We start from the raw sequence: 19,377 nt of genomic DNA on the forward strand, positions 1-19,377 counted from the left end.
CATTAGCTATGTAGCACCGGGGTCGGCCTGCCTTGATACAAATTGAATGGATTGTTTAGGCTTGTCCTCATAGAACATCGTTTTGGAAATTCTAAAGAGAACGTACAATTAGATCGTATGGTGTATAGACAACTTGTTAGAGATCTTATTAGAAATCAGAGTCATTTATCCAACAGAAAAGATTTTTCTTACATTGCTACATTAAAATAGTTTGGAAGGAGCAATGTACTCCACATCATCCCACATCGCTCTATCATACAGAACTCCGGGTTCTCCCCATTATACACAATGTCACAGCACAGCCTTCCATCACCTCCGGCTTTTTTCGCTCCCTGACGTCACGAAACGCAGTGTGGGCGGGAACTCCGTCGCCTGGCAACCTCCGCCGCTCTGCAGGCACGCTTTGCAGTGGGCGGGCCGCTAATTGACAGCCGGAGCTCACTGCGCATGCGCCACGTGCACTGTCATGACACCGGAGATCCTGCGACTGCTTCCGGGTCGGACAGGCTGCATGGAGCTGTAGAGAGGTCACCCGGGTAAGAAAGTGTCTCTTTCCTGTTCTTTAGCTCTTGTTGTCCCTGCTGAGGGTATAATTCTTTTTTATAGGGACAGGCGTGACACCTACTTTGTTTTTGGGTTGGTAGAGGGGGGATATAACATTGAATTATCCATATTTATAAATCATGGATCTTTAGCTGCTCTGGAAGGGAAAGTCTTGCAAGAAGAGATCAAAGTTATTTTCATACCAGCACAGCTGTGGTGTGTTGCCTTACCCAATGTACCACCGCAGACTGAAGTGCGCAGGCAGCAATTCTGTACTACAAATCAAGTACACTAGGAAGGTGTGTTGGAATGACATTGAGAATGATTGGCACCAGATTGCACCACACCGCAATGCTGCTGTGCTGCACCCTAACATCCAGCCAGGGAGCGTGCACGCCTGTGCGTTTAGATGCGTTGTGTTAAAAGAAAGTAGCACACCTAAGACACATGTAAAATTAAATGCATCAAAATGCGCCACATAGATGTGAACCACGTTCTGGAAACTCGCACCAAATGTGTGTCGTGATTTCTGTGACATTATTTTTTTAATGGTACCCCAAATGCACATAGCAGATATACATTTTGCTGGGCGAAGCTCATTGCCTGAAAAGTTGTGGAAGGTTCTTTGGCACACGTAGGGCGGCACATTCAAGTGGATGGACTGCTATATGTGCGTTGCATGAAAAACAAAAGCTAAAAAAGGAATGTGCGTTCTTGCTACACCTAGTGGGAATGAGGCGGCCTAGCCCTGTTCATACCTGCATGTTCCAGAAATGTGAAAAACCATGCATTGTGCTTGGGGTACCATTATTTCTTTTTCCATATACCTGGGATGGTGGCAATGCTCATGGCAGACTGTTGGGAATATACTTTTTCAAACATGCAACATGTGCCCAAAGGTGAACTTATCCTTTAAAGCAGGGGTAGGCAACCTCAGCCCTCCAGCTGTGGTGAAACTTCAAATCCCATCATGCCTCTAGGAGTCTTGCCTGTGATTGACAGGGGCTTGCAGTGTCTCATGGGACTTGTAGTTTCACAACAGCTGGAGGGCCGATGTTGCCTACCCCGTCTTAAAAGATATGTAAAGTCTCATAGCTAGATTCAGGTAGGCAGGCGTAGCGTTGCGGCGGCGTAGTATATAGTGTTTACACTATGCCGACGTAAGTTAGCGAGGCAAGTACATGATTCACAAAGTACTTGCCTGTGAAGTTATGGCGGCGTAGCGTAAATCAGGCGGGCGTAATGGCGCCTAATTCAAATTTGGCTGAGGGGGCGTGTTTTATGATAATAGGGGGTGACCTGACGTGATTGACGTATTTTACGAACGGCGCATGGGCCGTCCGTGTACATATCCCAGTGTGCATTGCGGTAAAAGTACGCCGCGCGGTCCTATTGGTTTCGACGTGGACGTAAATGACGTAAATCCCTATTCACGGACGACTTACGCAAACGACGTAAAATTTTCAAATTTCGACGCGGGAACGACGGCCATACTTAACATTACTATTCCAGCTATTTGATGGAATAACTTTAGGCCTGAAAGTGCGTTACGTAAACAGCATATCTTTACTGCGTCGGGCACGCGTACTTTCGTGAATCGGCGTATATACTCATTTACATAGTCTAGGCCGACCGCAATGGAAGCGCCACCTAGCGGTCAGCCTAAGAATTACACTTTAGGATACGACGGTGTAAGACACTTACGCCGCTCGTATCTGAGCCTAATTTAAGCGTATCTGGTTTCCAGAATACGCTTAAATTTGCATCTGCATAGATTCCGAGTAAGGTCAGCGTATCTACTGATACGCCGGCCTAACTCTCTGTGAATCACCCCCTCAGGGTTTTTCACCTTAATGCATTAAGGTGAAAAAATGTTCTCTGCTGCAGCTGCCCCCATTTTTCTCACCTGAACCTGATCGTTCCAGCGACGAGCGCGAGTCCATCTGCTGTCTCTGTCCTCTTTGGATAGATTGATAGCAGCTGGAGCCATTGGCTCCCACTGCTGTCAATCAAATCCAGTGACATGGGAATTGGGGGCGGGGCTGAGTCCTGCTGTCTGTGTTAATAGATGCAGTAGCAGGACTCTGGAGTGCGCCCACACAGGTGCCCCTGTGAAATCTGGCTCTCTCCGTGGAGGCACTGACTGAAGAGGAGGAGCCAGGAGCGCAGAAAGGAGGACCGAGGCAGCTCTGTGCAAAACCCTTCCACAGAACAGGTATGTATAACATGTTTGTTATTAAAAATAAAAACCTTTACAATCACTTTAAAGCAGGGATATGCAAATAACAGACCTCCAGTTGCTGCAGAACTACAAGTCTCATGAGGCATAGCAAGACTCTGACAGCCACAAGCATGACACCCAGAGGCATGATGGGACTTGTAGTTTTGCAACAGCTGGAGGTCTGCTAATTGCATATCCCTGCTTTAAAGGATAAGTTCACCTTTGGGCACACGTTGCATGTTTGAAAAAGTATACTCCCAACAGTCTGCCATGAGCATTGCCACCATCCCAGGTATATGGAAAAAGAAATTACCTCCAGAAAGAGGGATTTTGTGGGCAATAAAACAATATACAAAAATTGAAAAAATGATATAATTTAATGTACAAAAATTACATGAAATATAACAAGAACTATGGCAAGAAATTGCATCATACATGAACCACAAAGTGGTGAATTAAAAACCATACATATACATTGAGAAGATGACGGTACATGAATACAATGGGTGAATGATATTGAAAACCTCAAGAACCTGGTGGGCTCAAGGGTAAATGCAGATAGCTGATCCTGCTGTTACCCTTGAGCCCACCAGGTTCTTGAGGTTTTCAATATCATTCACCCATTGTATTCAGGTACTGTCATCTTCTCTATGTATTGTTTTTAATTCACCACTTTGTGGTTCATGTATGATGCAATTTCTTGCTATAGTTCTTGTAATTTTTGTATATTAAATTATTATATATTTTTTCAATTTTTGTATATTGTTTCATTGCCCACAAAATCCAATTTTCTGGAGGTAATTTATTTTTCCATGTTGCATGTTTTACCTGCTTTTAGGGTGTAACATGTACCCACTGCTGCAGCCACTCACTTTTCTTTCCTCTCCATGTGACAGCAGTACGGGGAGAAGTTCCTCATGCTAGCTGTCTTTTTTAAATCAGCGTGGCCAGCTCTGTGTGTGTGAATGAACTACATGCCCCAACATCCTTTGCAGCTGTGAGCTTGTAGGGCCAGATCCACAGCCAGGCGGCGCAACTTAACTTTTCCCATTTAAGTTACACCGCCGCAAATTTCCCTAGTTGGTGCCCGATCCACAAAGCACTTACCTGGAAATTTGCAGCGGTGTAACTTAAATCCGTCCGGCGCAAGGCGTGCCCAATCTAATGGGGCAAGTCCCATCTAAATTAGGCGCGCTCCCGCGCTGGACGTACTGCGCATGCTCCGTCGGGTAAATTACCCGACGTGCATTGCGCTAACTGACGTCGCACCGACGTCATTTGCTTAGACGTTAACGTAAATGGTGTCCAGCACCATTCACGGACGTCTTACGCAAACGACGTTGAGGTTTAAATTTAGACGCGGGAACGACGGCCATACTTACCATGGCTTAGTCAAATAGGACTCAGCCCTAGTTTTACGCGACGTAACTCGACGGAAACGACGTAGATTTAGATCGACGGGACGTTCGGGGATCGCCGTAAGTCTTAATTTGCATATTCTACGCCAGCCGCAATGGCCTCGCCACCTAGCGGCCGGCCTAGAATTGCATCCTTAAGATCCAACAGTGTAATTCAATTACACCTGTCGGATCTTAGGGCTAGCTATGCGTAACTGATTCTAAGAATCAGCCGTATAGTTAGAAACAGAGATACGACGGCGTATCAGTAGATACGCCGTCGTATCTCGTTTGAGGATCTGGCCCGTAGTTCTCAATGAACTACCACAGATCTGTTGAGCACCATGAAGAATTGATTCTTCTGTCATTGTATTTGTTTGCTCTAGGGCCGAAACAACTAATTGATTAATCGACAACTAATTGATTATGAAATTAATCGATTACAATTTTCATAATCGATTAATCGGCCATTAAAATAATGGGGTTAAAAAAACTAAAATTAGCCCTTTATAGTACAAAAAAGAAAATCACTACTGTAAATATGCTCTTTTTGTACTTATTTTAGTTTTTTTAACCCCATTATGTTACTAAACATCTCGGGCCTGGGTTCACACCTCTGTTTTTTGGTGCTTGTTGCAGAAACACACTACAGTTCATTTACATGTTTTCCTATGGGACACGTTCACATCCATGATTTTTTTTCAGCTGCTGCGTATTTGGAAAGGCAAGGACTTTTTAAACGCAAAACGGTGCGATTTTGTTTTTTTTTGGTTCAATATACTTCAATGGAGAAGCTGCAGAAAAGCATGTAATGTGTTTTTGCGGCAATTTGTGTTTTGTAATCTGCCCAACAACAAATTGGCTCAAAAAAATGTAAAAATGCATTTTTTTTTTTTAAGGCTATTATCCGATTAATCGAAACAATAATCGGCCAACTAATCGATTATGAAAATAATCGTTAGTTGCAGCCCTAGTTTGCTCCTATGGGTGCATGGGCACACAGATACACTGGCAGGTCTACAGGTGACCTGCATGACACCAGCGATCTGCTGATCGCTAGTGCAGTGCTTTACAGGCTCCAAAAAAAAGCATATTTTTTTATCTGCAAAAAAATTGCCTTCATTCTCTTTTTATTTTATTTTTTAAGTGAATTTGTCCTTTAATGACACCCCAAATACGGTTAGTGGACGTGTGATAACACGTGCAAGGCTTGCTGCCCAAAAAAATGGAGAAACTACTTTTGTAGGCTTGTTTTTCATGCTATACTGCTTCATGCAGGTGTGAATGGTGCCTTAGAGCTGATGTGTTGCATGGCACCTGAGTAAACAGCGGCATATGATAATACGAGGACCCTGACCCATATCACACACACACGTGAGGGTGGCTAAGATCAGCCTCCTGGAAGACACTGCAGGGTAATGTAGTCACCTATGCATTTTTTAGTGCGTTTTCAGTTTTGCAGCAGCACTCTACATTCCATTTACCATGTTTTCCTATGGGTCACGTTCACATCTGTGTGTGTTCCACCGATGCATTTTTCGGAAAGGGTCAGGGACTTTTTTCCTGCAGCAGGTTTTCACAGTGCCAGGTAGGTATAGGCAGCAGATGTGTTTTAGCTTTAAATTTGATGTTCCTATTACTAGATAAAATATTGGGGAATTGCCTTGATTTTGTATGTGCAGGCTCAAGGGCTCCTTGGAACACAGCTGATCACAGATCAGGGTAAAGAGCCTATCACAGCGACTCTTTATCATGTGACCAGCTGTATCCAATCACGGTTTAAACAGTATTTGCCAGTCATCGGCATTCATCTCCTCATACTGACAGCGCATGAATAGAGCTGGTAACCAGAAAATCAACACGGGACATCTACACTGATAATCAGGGCACTGATCATTGGTGCTGCCAATCTGTGTCCATCAGTGCAGCCTCATTGGCACACATCAGTAAAGGGGAAAATGTACCTATTCAGAAAATTGTACAACAAAAACTACGATTTATTTATTTATTTTTATTTTAGTTTGTTTAGCAAAAAATGAAAAACCCCTTTTGTGAATAAATACCACCAAAATAAAGCTCTATCTGTCTTAGAAAAATGATAAACATTTTTTTGGGGTACAGTGTTGCATGCAATTGTCATTACAAGTGCCCAATATACAAATGGTAACATAGAAACAAGGCTGCAGAAAAATATTAAGTGGTCCATTGAGTCTGCGCTTTTTTTTTTTTTTAGGTAGATTCAGGTACGAAGGCTTAAACTTGCAGCGGCGTAGCTTAGTCTGTTTAGGCTACGCCGCTGTAAGTTAGCTAGGCAAGTACATGATTCTCAATGTACTTGCCTGCTAATATACGGCGGCATAGCCTAAAGCGGGCGGGCGTAAGCGGGCCGAATTCAAATGTGTTGGAGGGGGGCGTGTTTAATGTCAATCAGGCTTGACCTCACGTTTTTCACGTTTTTTAGTTAATGCGCCGGGCGCCTACATTTCCCAGTGTGCATTGCGGCTAAGTACGCAGCACGGGCCTATTGATTTCGACGTGGACGTAAACGACGTAAATCCCGATTCGCGGACGACTTGCGCAAACGATGTAAAAAATTCGAATCTCGCGGCGGGAACGGCGGCCATACTTGACATTACTATTCCACTAGGGCTAAGCTCTAACTTTAGGCGGCCTATCTCTTACGTAAACGGCGTAAAAGTACTGCGTCGGCCGGGCGTACGTTCGTGAATCGGCGTATCTCCTCATTTACATATTCTACACCGACCGCAATGGAAGCGCCACCTAGCGGCCATCCAAAATATTGCAATCTAAGATAGGACGGCGCAAGCCGTCCTATGTTAGCGCGTATCTCTGTTTGAGCATACGCTTAAACATAAGCCGGCGTAGATTCTGAGTTAGGTCGACTTATCTACTGATAAGTCGGCCTAACTCTACCTGAATCTACCTATTTGTGATTTGCACTGCGGTGCGAATCACATGCGATCTCACACAACGCACCAGTGTGAACCGGCCCTTAACCACTAGCCGACCGCCCACCGCCGTTCTACGTCGGCAAGTTGGCTCGGCTGGGCGAGAGCACGTAGTATAACGTCCTCTCACCCAGCCGCCACTAGGGGCGCGCGCGCGCCCCCCGCTCGCCCCCGACTCCCGTGCGTGTGCCCGGCGGGCGCGATCGCCGCCGGGCACACGCAATCTCTCGTTACAGAGCGGGGACCGGGAGCTGTGTGTGTAAACACACAGCTCCCGGTCCTGTCAGCAGGGGAAATGCTGATCTTCGGTTCATACAATGTATGAACCGAGGATCAGTGTTTCCCCTAGTGAGGCCACCCCCCCCCCACAGTAAGAACACACCCAGGAACATACTTAACCCCTTCCCCGCCCCCTAGTGTTAACCCCTTCACTGCCAGTGGCATTTTTATAGTAATCCAAAGCATTTTTATACCACTGATCGCTATAAAAATGCCAATGGTCCCAAAAATGTGTCAAAAGTGTCCGAAGTGTCCGCCATAATGTCGCAATACCAAAAAAAAAAAAACGCTGATCGCCGCCATTACTAGTAAAAAAAATATAATAAAAATGACATAAAAATACCCCCTATTTTGTAACCGCTATGACTTTTGCGCAAACCAATCAATAAACGCTTATTGCGATTTTTTTTTTTACGAAAAATATGTAGAAGAATACGTATCGGCCTAAACTGAGGAAAAATTTTTTTTTTTTATATATTTTTGGGGGATATTTATTATAGCAAAATGTAAAAAATATTCATTTTTTTCAAAATTGTCTCTCTATTTATTTTTGTTTATAGCGCAAAAACTAAAAACCGCAGAGGTGATCAAATACCACCAAAAGAAAGCTCTATTCGTGGGGAAAAAAGGACGCCAATTTTGTTTGGGAGCCACGTCGCACGACCGCGCAATTGTCTGTTAAAGCGACGCAGTCCCGAATCGCAAAAAGTACTCTGGTCTTTGGGCAGCAATATGGTCCGGGGGTTAAGTAGTTAAGCAGAACACATATCAGGTGCAGACTGCTGCGTGCTAGATTTTTGGAGAACACGTATAGGAAAGTTCAGGAACTGGACGCAAGCTGAACCATTCAATGAAATGGCCCTAACTTTACACTAAGATAACCATAACCTGCTGCATAAATATATAGGAAGTTGGTGGACCCCTGACCATTATACTTGTATGAAATTGCTGGAAATCCGATTTCCAAAACTATAGACATTAATATGAAGTTGGCCCTTCCCTTCCATCCTTTGCGACTATAACAGCCTCCAGTCTTCTGAGAAGGCTTTCAATAAGATTTTGGAGTGCATCTGTGGGAATTTGTGCCCATTTAGCCAGAAGACAGTAGGGAAGTCTGTTACTGATGTTGGTTGAGAAGACCTGTTTGTGTTCCAGTTATTACCAAAGGTGTTCCATAGGGCTGAGGTCATCATGCCACTTGATAGGAGGGCTATCCAAATACTTTGGGCCCTATAGTGTACTTACCTTTCAGGAACTGTTACTTTCTTCTGTTTGCTAAATGATCTTCACTTTCAGGCAGATGGTGGAAGCTAGGTGCAGGCAGAAGTTCTGATTGGCTGTTTAGCTTCGGTACTGATTCCCCAGTACATAGAAAATGAAGACGCCTAGAAAGCATCCCTGCTGCTTTAAAGTGGAGTTCCACCCATAAATATAACATTATATCAGTAGTTTTAAAAAAAATTCATTAGTCCTTTACGAATTTTTTTTTTTTTTTTTTAGATGCCTTCAAAGTGTTGTTGCTAGGCAGAATAGTTAATCTTCCCTCTTCCTGCACCTAGGTGCTTAATGCTTCCTAACCGACACCGCACAGACTCCTGGGAATGTAGTGGGTGTAACTTTCCAGGAGTCTGTGCACTCCCCAGTCTCAAAGAATCATGTGACTTGGACAGCACAGGTGCTGAAACCTGATCTGACACTGCTTGTGCAGCACTGAGCATGTGCCAGATCTGCAAGGCTGAAATCCAGGAAGTCATACAGTCTGGCTTCATGATGCCCACACTTAAGATGGCCCCAGTCAATTTCTATTTTATAAAGTGTATAAATGCTGTAACAACCTAACAAAACGGACCTTAGTTTACAGACTAACTTTACTAGAATACATTAAGCTTGTGTATTACAGGGGTATTTATATTTAAAAAGTGAAATTGTGTCTTGCTGTTCCTTTTTTCTTACATCAAGTTCACCAGGATTTGGTCTCTCTCATCATGAACAATAACTACTCTTCAGTCTCTAATGATGTGAAAAACCCACTAATATATTTACGTTTTACTTTTGTACTCAAAATAATGATTGGGGTAATGCAGACACATTTCTTGCTGATTCACATGAAGTGTGTCTTTTAGAAGTCCACTTTTAAGCTCACAGATTTTCTCAAGGCCTTTGGAGGAGTGGAGATAGTTGGCAGCAGGCTTGATTCCGGCTCCCTGAAGGTCTTTGTATGACCTTATTCATTACAACATTTTTCTGGTTATCTGAATTTTTACTCGGAACACTCTGTACCATCTACACAACATCCACCCACTGCAATGGGGAAGGGAGATATCCACTTCAAAGGGAAGCTGTGAGCAACTTCTAGTCTAAATACACGGGGCTGCCTGTGGGGGTGTGATCTGTAGTCCAAACACACTGCCCATCCTAGGGTGACAACGCTGCTTCTCTATATTTACAGTAAGTGAGGGTTGTCACCCTAGGACAGGAATTGTAGCATCACAAGGTTAAAAGGAAAAAAAAAAGCCAGTATAAAATGAAAACAAATTTAGCCAACACATCAATTGGCCAGTAAACTGCAATCTATTCATAATGTTTTTTTTTATTAATATTTAATAAATATTTAATAAATATTTAATAAATAAAATATGTAAAATGATAAAGTACTCAATGAAAAATTGACCAGCATCCTTAAAGACAGACAGGCCAGATTTGTCAGGGTGTGGTCCCCCCTGGATTAGGTACCTCCAAGCCCCATAGTCTCTAGAAGTGGATAGTGGGGGGCCTAGGCTGGGGGAAATGACTCCTACTTTGGATTTCTGACCTTTACTTTTTTCCTTTCCTTCCCGTCCTCTCCCCCTCCTCTTCCTTATTTTATTTTAATTAATTATACTTTAATTTATTTTTCTTATTCCCCTCCCCTCTTTCTTTTCTCCTTTTTATGTTTAATGATTACATTTATGGATACAAATAGAGAGTCCTGGAGCCTCTCTTCTGGACTCCGAGGTGGGAGCAATGTAAACTATTCCTAAGTACCTAACCTCCTTTGGTGTTAAGGGCCCTGATCTTGTGCTATATTAAAGGCGCTACAACTTGATCCAACATTACCAAGAAGTTATCAGTACTCTGCTCAGGTTCGAGCGGGCAGTAGCCTTACTTTACTATAATTGTTTTTGCACTACCACCATATGGATTGGACATTTGGTCAGGATCATTCTGAACTGATACACTATTTGTATCCTAACAAAATTGGTTAAATTGTTACATTTTTGAATAAAAATCTATTGAAAGAAAATAAAGTACTTTTTAGGGATTATTAATAATAAATAGATAAACTAATTTAAAATATTTTTAAAATTATTTAAAAAAAAATCCTAATTTTATTTTTTTCTTGGATTTAGACGCACTTTTAGTAAAATCATGACACTTTTAAGTGTGTTATAAATGTAATGTTTATAATGTTATAAATACTGCTGATGGCAAATACCAAATTGTTAATTGCATCTTGTTGCAATAATCTTTTGCATAGCTGAACTGAGAGAGAAAATCCCACCATTGTGAACCAGCGAGGCTGGGTTGCATTGCACAGTGCACCTTCAGACCTCGTCATAATGCTCCTTGTGCTGTCATAAATTAGTCAGCAAGCTGAGGGAGGATCAGTGGCCATGCCGTATTGCTTACCTGTAGGGCCCCTTTCACATAGGGTGGACTGCCGCTGCGATACACTTGCTCAGCAGGGGATCTCTCCGCTGATACCTGCTGAGCAGGCGGATGATAGGTCTGTGTCCGGTCCACTCATGCAGAACAGACATGGACCACTCTCCTCTATGGGCCGCCAAATGTAAATGGACTGCCTGTCTGTATACACCCAACTGCTTTTTTCGATCCACCGAACGGATGGGAAATGTATCCTCATCCATCTGTTTTTGGCGGATCAGGTGTAAACGGACACATGTCCGTTTACGCCCGCTGCTCCATAGAGAAGAATGTCACTTCCTATAGGGTCTACCTGAAAAAGTGACAGGCGGACCCGTTTGGAACGTCTGTGTGAAAGGAGCCTAACAAAAAGTAAGGCCCCTTTTACAGGGGCGCCTCCACCTGATGGACTCTGCTTGCTCAGCGAGGGATAGCTCCGCTCAGCAGACAGATGACAAGTCTGTGTCCGCTCATTGTGCAGAGCGGAGATGGACCCAGTTGCGCTCTACTCAGGTGAAAACGGACCGCCTGTGCATTTTCATCCAAGAATATCCAATCCGATCCACCAGACGGATGGAAAATAAGACCACCATCTATTTGGATTTTTCCGGATCAATTAGCGGCAGATGTCAGCGCACATGTCACCACTGACATCCACTGCTCCATAGGGGAGACTGTAGGGTCCCAGCAGGTCAGCCTAAAAAACTGACAGGCAGACCTGATTGGACAGCCTGTGAGAAAGGGGCCTAGTATCGCCTACATTGCTCCGCAGTGTGGCATGGGTGCGACGATCACAAGATGGCTTGATTAAACATTTTGGTTTGTACATCTGTCTACCTTTTTTTTTTTTTTTTTTATGTAATTTTATTTGTGATTATAATTGTCCAGCTGCATCAATCGCTGCTACAAAGTGCTAAGTCAAGCAATTAACAGCAGTTTGGTAAATCTAGGGATTTGATAGCGACAAGTCGCCAACGACAATTGCGAAGAAGCGATTTGTTGTTGCTGCTACAAGCCTAGCTAATGCTTCAACATTGGCTTGGTTTGCTCTGCTACAATCTGTTCACCTTCAGCAATTTGTAGCTAAGCCCATAGAGGTGATTGAGTTCCAGAAACGTTTTATGTTTGAAACCATCACTGAGCAGCTGAACTACAAATTGCTGAGAAATTAGCCAGTTAGTGATTCCATAGGAAAAAAATATAAATGTCTTATTTCAGGCCTCGACAAAATCCAGGCGCCAGGTCGCACTTGCGACAAGGAATTGTGACCTCGCGCCCACGGCCGCCGGTAATTACCGGCCGTCGCGGGCGCGCGTCAATCGCGCAGCGGGGGAGGTGGGGGCGCATAAAGGCACAGGATCCTGTGTCTCCGTGCGCCTCCATTGCCGCACGATCGCGGCGGGCCCGTGACGGCCGGTAATTTAGGCCGCGGCTTTGCAGCCTTGTGAAGGCCCAAGCTGCCTTCTGTGACCTGGCGCCATCTGGTGGTGGCTGTTGGCATTACAAGTAAAATAGCAGTTCTAATGTGTGTGTTTTCACAGCCAACTCCTTCCCTCTAATTAGAACCCCCAAACATTATGTATATTTTTTTATTCTAACACCCTAGAGAATAAAATGGCGATCGTTGCAATACTTTCTGTCACACCGTATTTGCGCAGCGGTCTTACAAGCGCACTTTTTTGGGGAACAAATACACTTTTTTTAATTAAAAAAATAAGACAACAGTAAAGTTATTCCAATTTTGTTTTATATTGTGAAAGATATGGTTTACGCCGAGTAAATTGATACCCAACATGTCACGCTTCAAAATTACGTCCGCTTGTGCAATGCCGACAAACTTTTTCCCTTTAAAATCTCCATAGGTGACATTTAAAAAATTCTACAAATTGCATGTTTTGAGTTACAGAGGAGGTCTAGAATTATTGCTCTCGCTCCAACGATCGCGGCCATACCTCACATGTGTGGTTTGAATACCATTTTCATATGCGGGAGCTACTCGCGTATGTGTTCGCTTCTGCGCGGGAGCTTGGCGGAACCGGCGCGTTTTCTGGCTCCTAACTTTTTTAGCTGGCTCCTAGATTCCAAGCAAATTTTTCAAACCCTGTCTTATTGGGAGGGGGAGGATAAATCGCCCATCTGAGATCAGCCTTAATCTACTAAAGGCATATAGACTATGCACTTTGCAAGTGCAGTTGCACTCATTCTCACCAGAGCTTCAGAGTTTAGGGAATGTGGCTTCCGTCATCCAATCATGTGCAAGAACAAATGCTGTTTTTTTTTTTTTTTCCTTGCACCCTGATTGGGTATTCCTTTTATATAGTGAAGCTTCACAAAATTGTATACAGAATAATTCTGCGCCGCCTTAAGGGTAAGCTGCTGACACACCAAGTAGACAAATTGCAACAATGTCACCTTTTCCTGAGATTCTCTCTATCCTGCTGGTGTTTTGTCATCTCTGGCACAGTCCATCAGATCGCCCAAATGACATTGTGGTTCCAGCACGCAAGCCTTTTTGACCCATTGAACGTAGGTTCTCTAGGGTCCATCCATTCTGGTAAGCCTTTTACCTGTGGGGTGGTTCCCTTCACTTCATCACTTGCACAGATCTGCATGGTTTGAAGTAGTCACCATATTTTGAACTTTGTCAGCACCGAAGTTTGATCACTCTACGGACAGATAGGGGCAGATCCACAGAGATCTGCACCTGCGCAGCGTATCAGAGATAGGCTACGCCGCCGTAACTTACTTGTCCTTGGTTCGATCCCATAAAGATTTTGCGCCGTAAGTTACGGCGGCATAGTCTATCTCTGGCGGTGTAACGGCGCGTAATTCAAATCGGCGATTAGGGGGCGTGTTTCATTTAAATGAAGCGCGTCCCCCCGCCGAATGAACTGCGCATGCGCCGTCCCTAAATTTCCCACCGTGCATTGCGCAAAATGACGTCGCAAGGACGTCTTTTTTTTTTTTAACATAGACGTGAATTATGTCCATCCTGATTCACGGACTACTTGCGCAAAAAAAAAATTTTCAAAATAAACGCGGGAACGACGGCCATACTTGACATGGCAGGTCTAACTATATGCCGGAAAAAGCTGACTAGAGACGACGTAAAGGAATGCGCCGGCCGCTCGCACGGTCGTGGATCGTCGGAAATAGCTAATTTGCATACTCGACGCGGAAAACGAAGGGAACGCCACCCAGCGGACCCTGAAGAATTGCATCTTAGATCCTAAGGCGTACGAAGACGTACGCCTGTCAGATCTAACCCAGATGTCGTCATATCTTGTTTTGAGGATTCAAAACAACGATACGACGCGGGAAATTTGAAAGTGTGCCGGCGTATCAGTAGATAAGCCGGCATACTCTCTCTGTGGATCTGCCCTATAGTCTGCATTTTTGCACCTATTTTAAATGTCCTGCATATAGCCTTTCATAGTGTGCTTATGGGGACATTTCTATTTACATTGTTCACAATCAATATTTGAGCACTTTATCAAGTTTTTACGTATTTATTCATTTTTTCTAGCATTTATATAATTTGATTGGTGCTCCACTTTTTTTTGTTTCCACAAGCTTCACAAAATTCACTGAGCTCTGGGGAAACTTGGTGAAGCTGCACTTGCAAAATGCAGCACAGTCTGTTTGCCGTCAGTAAATCATCCCCAATGCCTCATTTATTAGAGCTTCATTTCCATGCACCCTTTTCCTGGTGAAGGTCCCTTTTAATTTTGGTGCAGTATGATGCAAGAAAGGTGTAATTAGTTTCTGATTCGGGCTGTTTTAGTATAATCCTTCAGTTTTTCATGGATTGTTTATTTAGCTCATTATGCCGCCCTGCCTGTCTGACGCATGGAAAGAAAATACGCCGGGAGTGCATACTGAAAGAAAATTTAGCTTAATGCCTGTCAGTTTTCTGAATTTTATTGACGTGACAGGAATCTCCCTAAACGCCTTTTAGAGGCCCCACCTGCGTTCTCATCATTTTTCAGTCTGGGCCGCCGCTCTGCTCGAAAGTTGACAGATTAGTGACAAACTGATGAAGAAAACACCAGTCAGCATTATTTGGAAGTGACTCGATTAATAGTTTGCAAGCTTGATGGCAGGTCCTGGAACTTAAGTACTCATGCATTAAATTAAAGGAAGTTTGTACAGGACTTCATGTGAGAGGTGACTGCATTTAATTAGGATTTATGTTGCACATTTTTTTTTTATGAGATATCAGGAGGATTCTGAAGAAACTGTCATTGGAGGTTTAAAATAATTTAACACAAAGCTGAACATGTCTTAATAGAAATACATGTGTATTCTTACTTGAATCTTGGTGTGCTTTGGATTTTTCTTCCAGATCTGTGCAGTAGACCCAGTGTGAAACTTTACCACTGTGCAGGAACTTCCTGTAATAGAGACCACTCACTGCTGCTCTCTCTCATTGTGCAGAGAGACTGGTCTTGTATCCGCCCCCCTTCTGTAGTTTCCTGCAGCCAGCTTGTAGTAGGTGAGACCTGCTGGGCCCCTCCCACAAATCCATTCTCTCATACACAGCCTAGTGGTGATGTAACTGCTATTTTTTCAAGATAATATCTGAATTTGCAAAGGCTTTTAGTGCACATTTCTATCCTTTATGACTATTTTAGGAATATGTTCAAATAAATGATTTTGTGCCCGGAGTTCAGCTTTATATCTTCCCATTTTCTAATTCGGGGTGGTTTAGAAGATAAGGTTATTGGCTACCACAGGAATTACATTAGCCTGCTGCATGGGATAAATCCTGGAATAAAAATTATATTATTATTATTATTATTGTGTCCCTTGAGTTGAGAGATATATAGATATAGATATAGATATATAGATAGATATATATATAAATTATACAATACAATGGTTTTGCACAGAGTGGTCGTGATCCACTTTTTCTGGGGTCCCCCTGCGGTGTTCCTCCCTCTTCTCGAGTGTCCCCACAGAGAGCTGCTTTCCATGGGGGCACTCATGCGGGCATGCTCCCGAGTCCTGCTGCTGCATCCATTGACACAGACAGCAGGACTCAGCCCTGCCCCCCATGTCTGGATTTGATTGACAGCAGCAGGTGGCAATAGCTCCTGCTTCTATCAATCTATCCAATGAGGACTCGAGACAGTGGCGGGAGCTGCTGTGCTTGTTGCCATTGCTGGAATGATCGGGCTCAGGTAAGAAAAAGAGGGGGGGGGGGGGGGAGCTGCAGGTTCACAGGTTCAGGTTCACCTAGAATGCATTAAGGTGAAAAACCATGAGGGTTTATAACTTCTTTAAATGTATAGTCATACAGTATATATTATTAATGTCTTATGTTTCCCTTAGGGAGAGATCACAGCAATCCAGCCATGTCCAACTATGCTTTTCGTATGACCTGTCTGAGCGCCAGGATATTTGGAGAGGTTGTACGTCCAACAGATGGCAAGTCTATGAAAGTCGTGAAGCTCTTTAGCGAGCAGCCATTGGCCAAAAGGAAAGAGGTCTACGACTGGTACCCACCACACCATATCTATAATCCACTGATGCGCAATTTGAGATTTATGGGTCTCTTTAGGTAATTTACAATACATCATGTCTGTTTTTGTTTTTTTGTTTTCCCTAACAGTCATTGCTTATAGGTATAGATTAATAATGATTAACCTTTAAAATCTTGCCTTTTTTTTTCAGACTTCTGTGTTAAAGCGGAGTTCCACCCAAAAATGGAACTTCCGCTTATTTGGTTTTCCCGCTCCGGTGTCACATTTTGGCACCTTTCAGGGGGAGCAGATACCTATCTAATCCAGGTATTTTCTCCCACTTTCGGCGATAGATCATAGCAGAATCCACAGCAATCTACGCCATGTGCGCCCCCCCCCCTCCCCGCTGTCTTCTGGGAGAGGCACAGGTCCCAGAAGATAGCAGGGACCAGTCAGGACGCACAGCGCGACTCGCACATGCGCGGAAGGAAACCAGGCTGAAAAGCCGCAAGGCTTCACTTCCTGATTTCCTTACTGAAGATGCCGGCGCCTGCACCCGGAGCCTAGGGACAGGGTTGGCTTTGGTTGAGGAGATTGCAGGCACCCTGGACAAGTAAGTGTCCATTTGTATTTTTTTTTTTTTTAACATTAGTTTTTTGGGCTGAACTCTGCTTTTAAAATGCACACTTTCAGCTTTAATTCAAGGGGTTGAACTTGAATATAAAGTACAAATTTTAGGAATGGCAACCATTTTTATACACAGTCCCCAAATGCTTTTCAAGAACTGGTCTGGCTTTTTTTGATATTTTTTGGCAGTCTAATCTGGCTTTTCTATTCTTTAGGCTTCTGAATGGTTTGCACCTTGTGGTGAACCCTCTGTATTTTGCTCTTCTGAAGACTTCTCTTGATTTGTAGACATTGACAATGATACACCCACCTCCTGGAGAGTGTCCTTCACTTGTCTGGGTGTTGTGAATGGGTTTTTCTTTTACCATAGATTGGATCCTGTGATCATCCACCACTTTTGTCTTCTGTAGACTTCCAGGCCTTTTTATGTTCTTGAGCTCACTAGTGCGTTCTTATTTTCCTCATAATGTACCAAACTGTTGATTTGGCCACTCCTAATGTTGCTGCTATAGTTCTGATGGATTTGTATTTAAAGCTCCTTTGAACGCACGATGTAGGTTCACAGCAATAGATTCCAAATGCAAATACCACACTTAGAATCAACTCCAGACCCTTTAGCTGCCTAATTGATGAAGAAATAACGAAGGAGTAGCCCACATTTTTCCATGAAACAGCTTTTGATTCAATTGTCCAATTAATTTTGGTCCCTTGGAAAAAAGGGGGGGCGGCTATTTCTTAAGAGCTTTAATTCCTAATCTCTTCCTCCGATTTGGATGTACATACTCTCAAACTAAACCTGAAAGTATGCACTTTGAGAACATATCTATTTTATAACCATAGCTTGAATATAGTTTGGTTAATACCTGGGGAAAAAATAAATAATTGTGCCTGTGTCCAAATATATATGAACCCAACTGCTCATATGTATAGAAATATGATGGTTTTTCTACTGCTCATAGGCAGACCTCTTAATCACAAGATTCACCCATATGAGAAGCTATCTATAGTAGATCCATGTGTGAACCTATTTTAGCATTCAGAGCTTGGGAACAGTATCAAGGCTGCAGCTACAAAAGGATCCTAATGCTTCCTTATACCAAGTGATAAGTTCATGTGGTCAAGAATGGAGATCACTCAGTGAGTGTTCCTACATGCAATTATGATGTGGAGATTGTTGTAGGTTCTATGAATCTATATACATCATAGAGACCCCTTGGTAAAAATTTAGTGATGGGCTCATCTAACTTTTATTTTCTTGTAGGGACGAACATGAGGATTTCAAGGAAGAAATGAAACGACTCCGCCATCTCCGTGGCAAAGGACCACCCAAAAAGGGTGAAGGCAAGAGAGCAATGAAGAAGAAATAGTACCTTTTTAAGAATTATCCATCCAAAAACGATTGATCAGTATTGGTTAGATACCCATGGGTTAAATCACGTTTTTCTAGCTCTTGGGATATAATGGGGTGGGATGAAACCATTGGAAATCTGAATAGTGGATTCTGAGAGACATGGGAAGTACGTGATTTGGCTCAGCTCTGTTGACTTGTATTATCCAGTTTGGTGGTCTAGCCCCTACATGATGGATATCTCCAGCCAGGAAAGAATGGCACTGCAAGCCTCCTGCAGACATCACACCCCACCGATACCTGGGTAATTACTCTAAATAAACTGGGACTTGCCTGTTGCTCTCCCCCCCCCCCCCCCAGACTGCCAAATCATTGCTGTATAAAAATTAACAAAGCTATTCATTGAGGCAGTGCAAAGACCAATGACGATGGGTAGAGTTCATTAAACATAGCAGCCAATCTTTTTTTCAGTTTACTCAAGTTGGATTGATGAGGAATGGATGCTGATTGGTTGCCACCCTTTGCACATCCTCATTATTTTTTTTGCACTGCTCTACCGGGTATGGAAAGCTTGGTTTAAATAAAACTTGTGATACATTCTGAAATGTAAGTCCTTTCTATGGAGTGTTTTTACAGTATGGCCAAATGATAATCCAATTATTTATGGTGACAGGGAGTTTGTTATAGAACAGTTCTTCACTTGAACGCCTCCTTGAGGTCCTGGGATCCTTAAGCCAGCAACTAAAGATTCAGAAATTGAAGAGGAAAATATCCTGCACTTTAGGGCTGCGACTAACAATTATTTTCATAATCGAATAGTTGGCTAATTGTTTTGATTAATCGG

General features: G+C 43.2%; 1 protein-coding gene across 1 annotated transcript; it reads left to right on the forward strand.

Annotated features, from left to right (window-relative positions):
• Nucleotides 1-430: 430 nt before the first annotated feature.
• On the forward strand, nt 431-19,140 carry MRPS33 (mitochondrial ribosomal protein S33). The gene is made up of 3 exons (XM_040345716.1): nt 431-536; nt 16,428-16,656; nt 18,447-19,140. Exons 2-3 carry the CDS (start codon nt 16,451-16,453, stop codon nt 18,550-18,552), a joined length of 312 nt encoding a protein of 103 aa, XP_040201650.1. The 5' UTR covers nt 431-536; nt 16,428-16,450; the 3' UTR covers nt 18,553-19,140.
• The last annotated feature ends 237 nt before the right edge of the window (nt 19,141-19,377 follow it).

The sequence above is a fragment of the Rana temporaria genome, chromosome 3, assembly GCF_905171775.1.
Source record: "Rana temporaria chromosome 3, aRanTem1.1, whole genome shotgun sequence".
In the NCBI taxonomy this organism is placed as follows: domain Eukaryota; kingdom Metazoa; phylum Chordata; class Amphibia; order Anura; family Ranidae; genus Rana; species Rana temporaria.

Coding starts and splice junctions, on each gene's coding strand:
- MRPS33 (XM_040345716.1), top strand. CDS start 16,451: ATGTCCAACTATGCTTTTCGTATGACCTGTCTGAGCGCCAGGATATTT. Junction 16,657..18,446: donor AGATTTATGGGTCTCTTTAG/GTAATTTACAAT, acceptor ATTTTCTTGTAG/GGACGAACATGAGGATTTCA.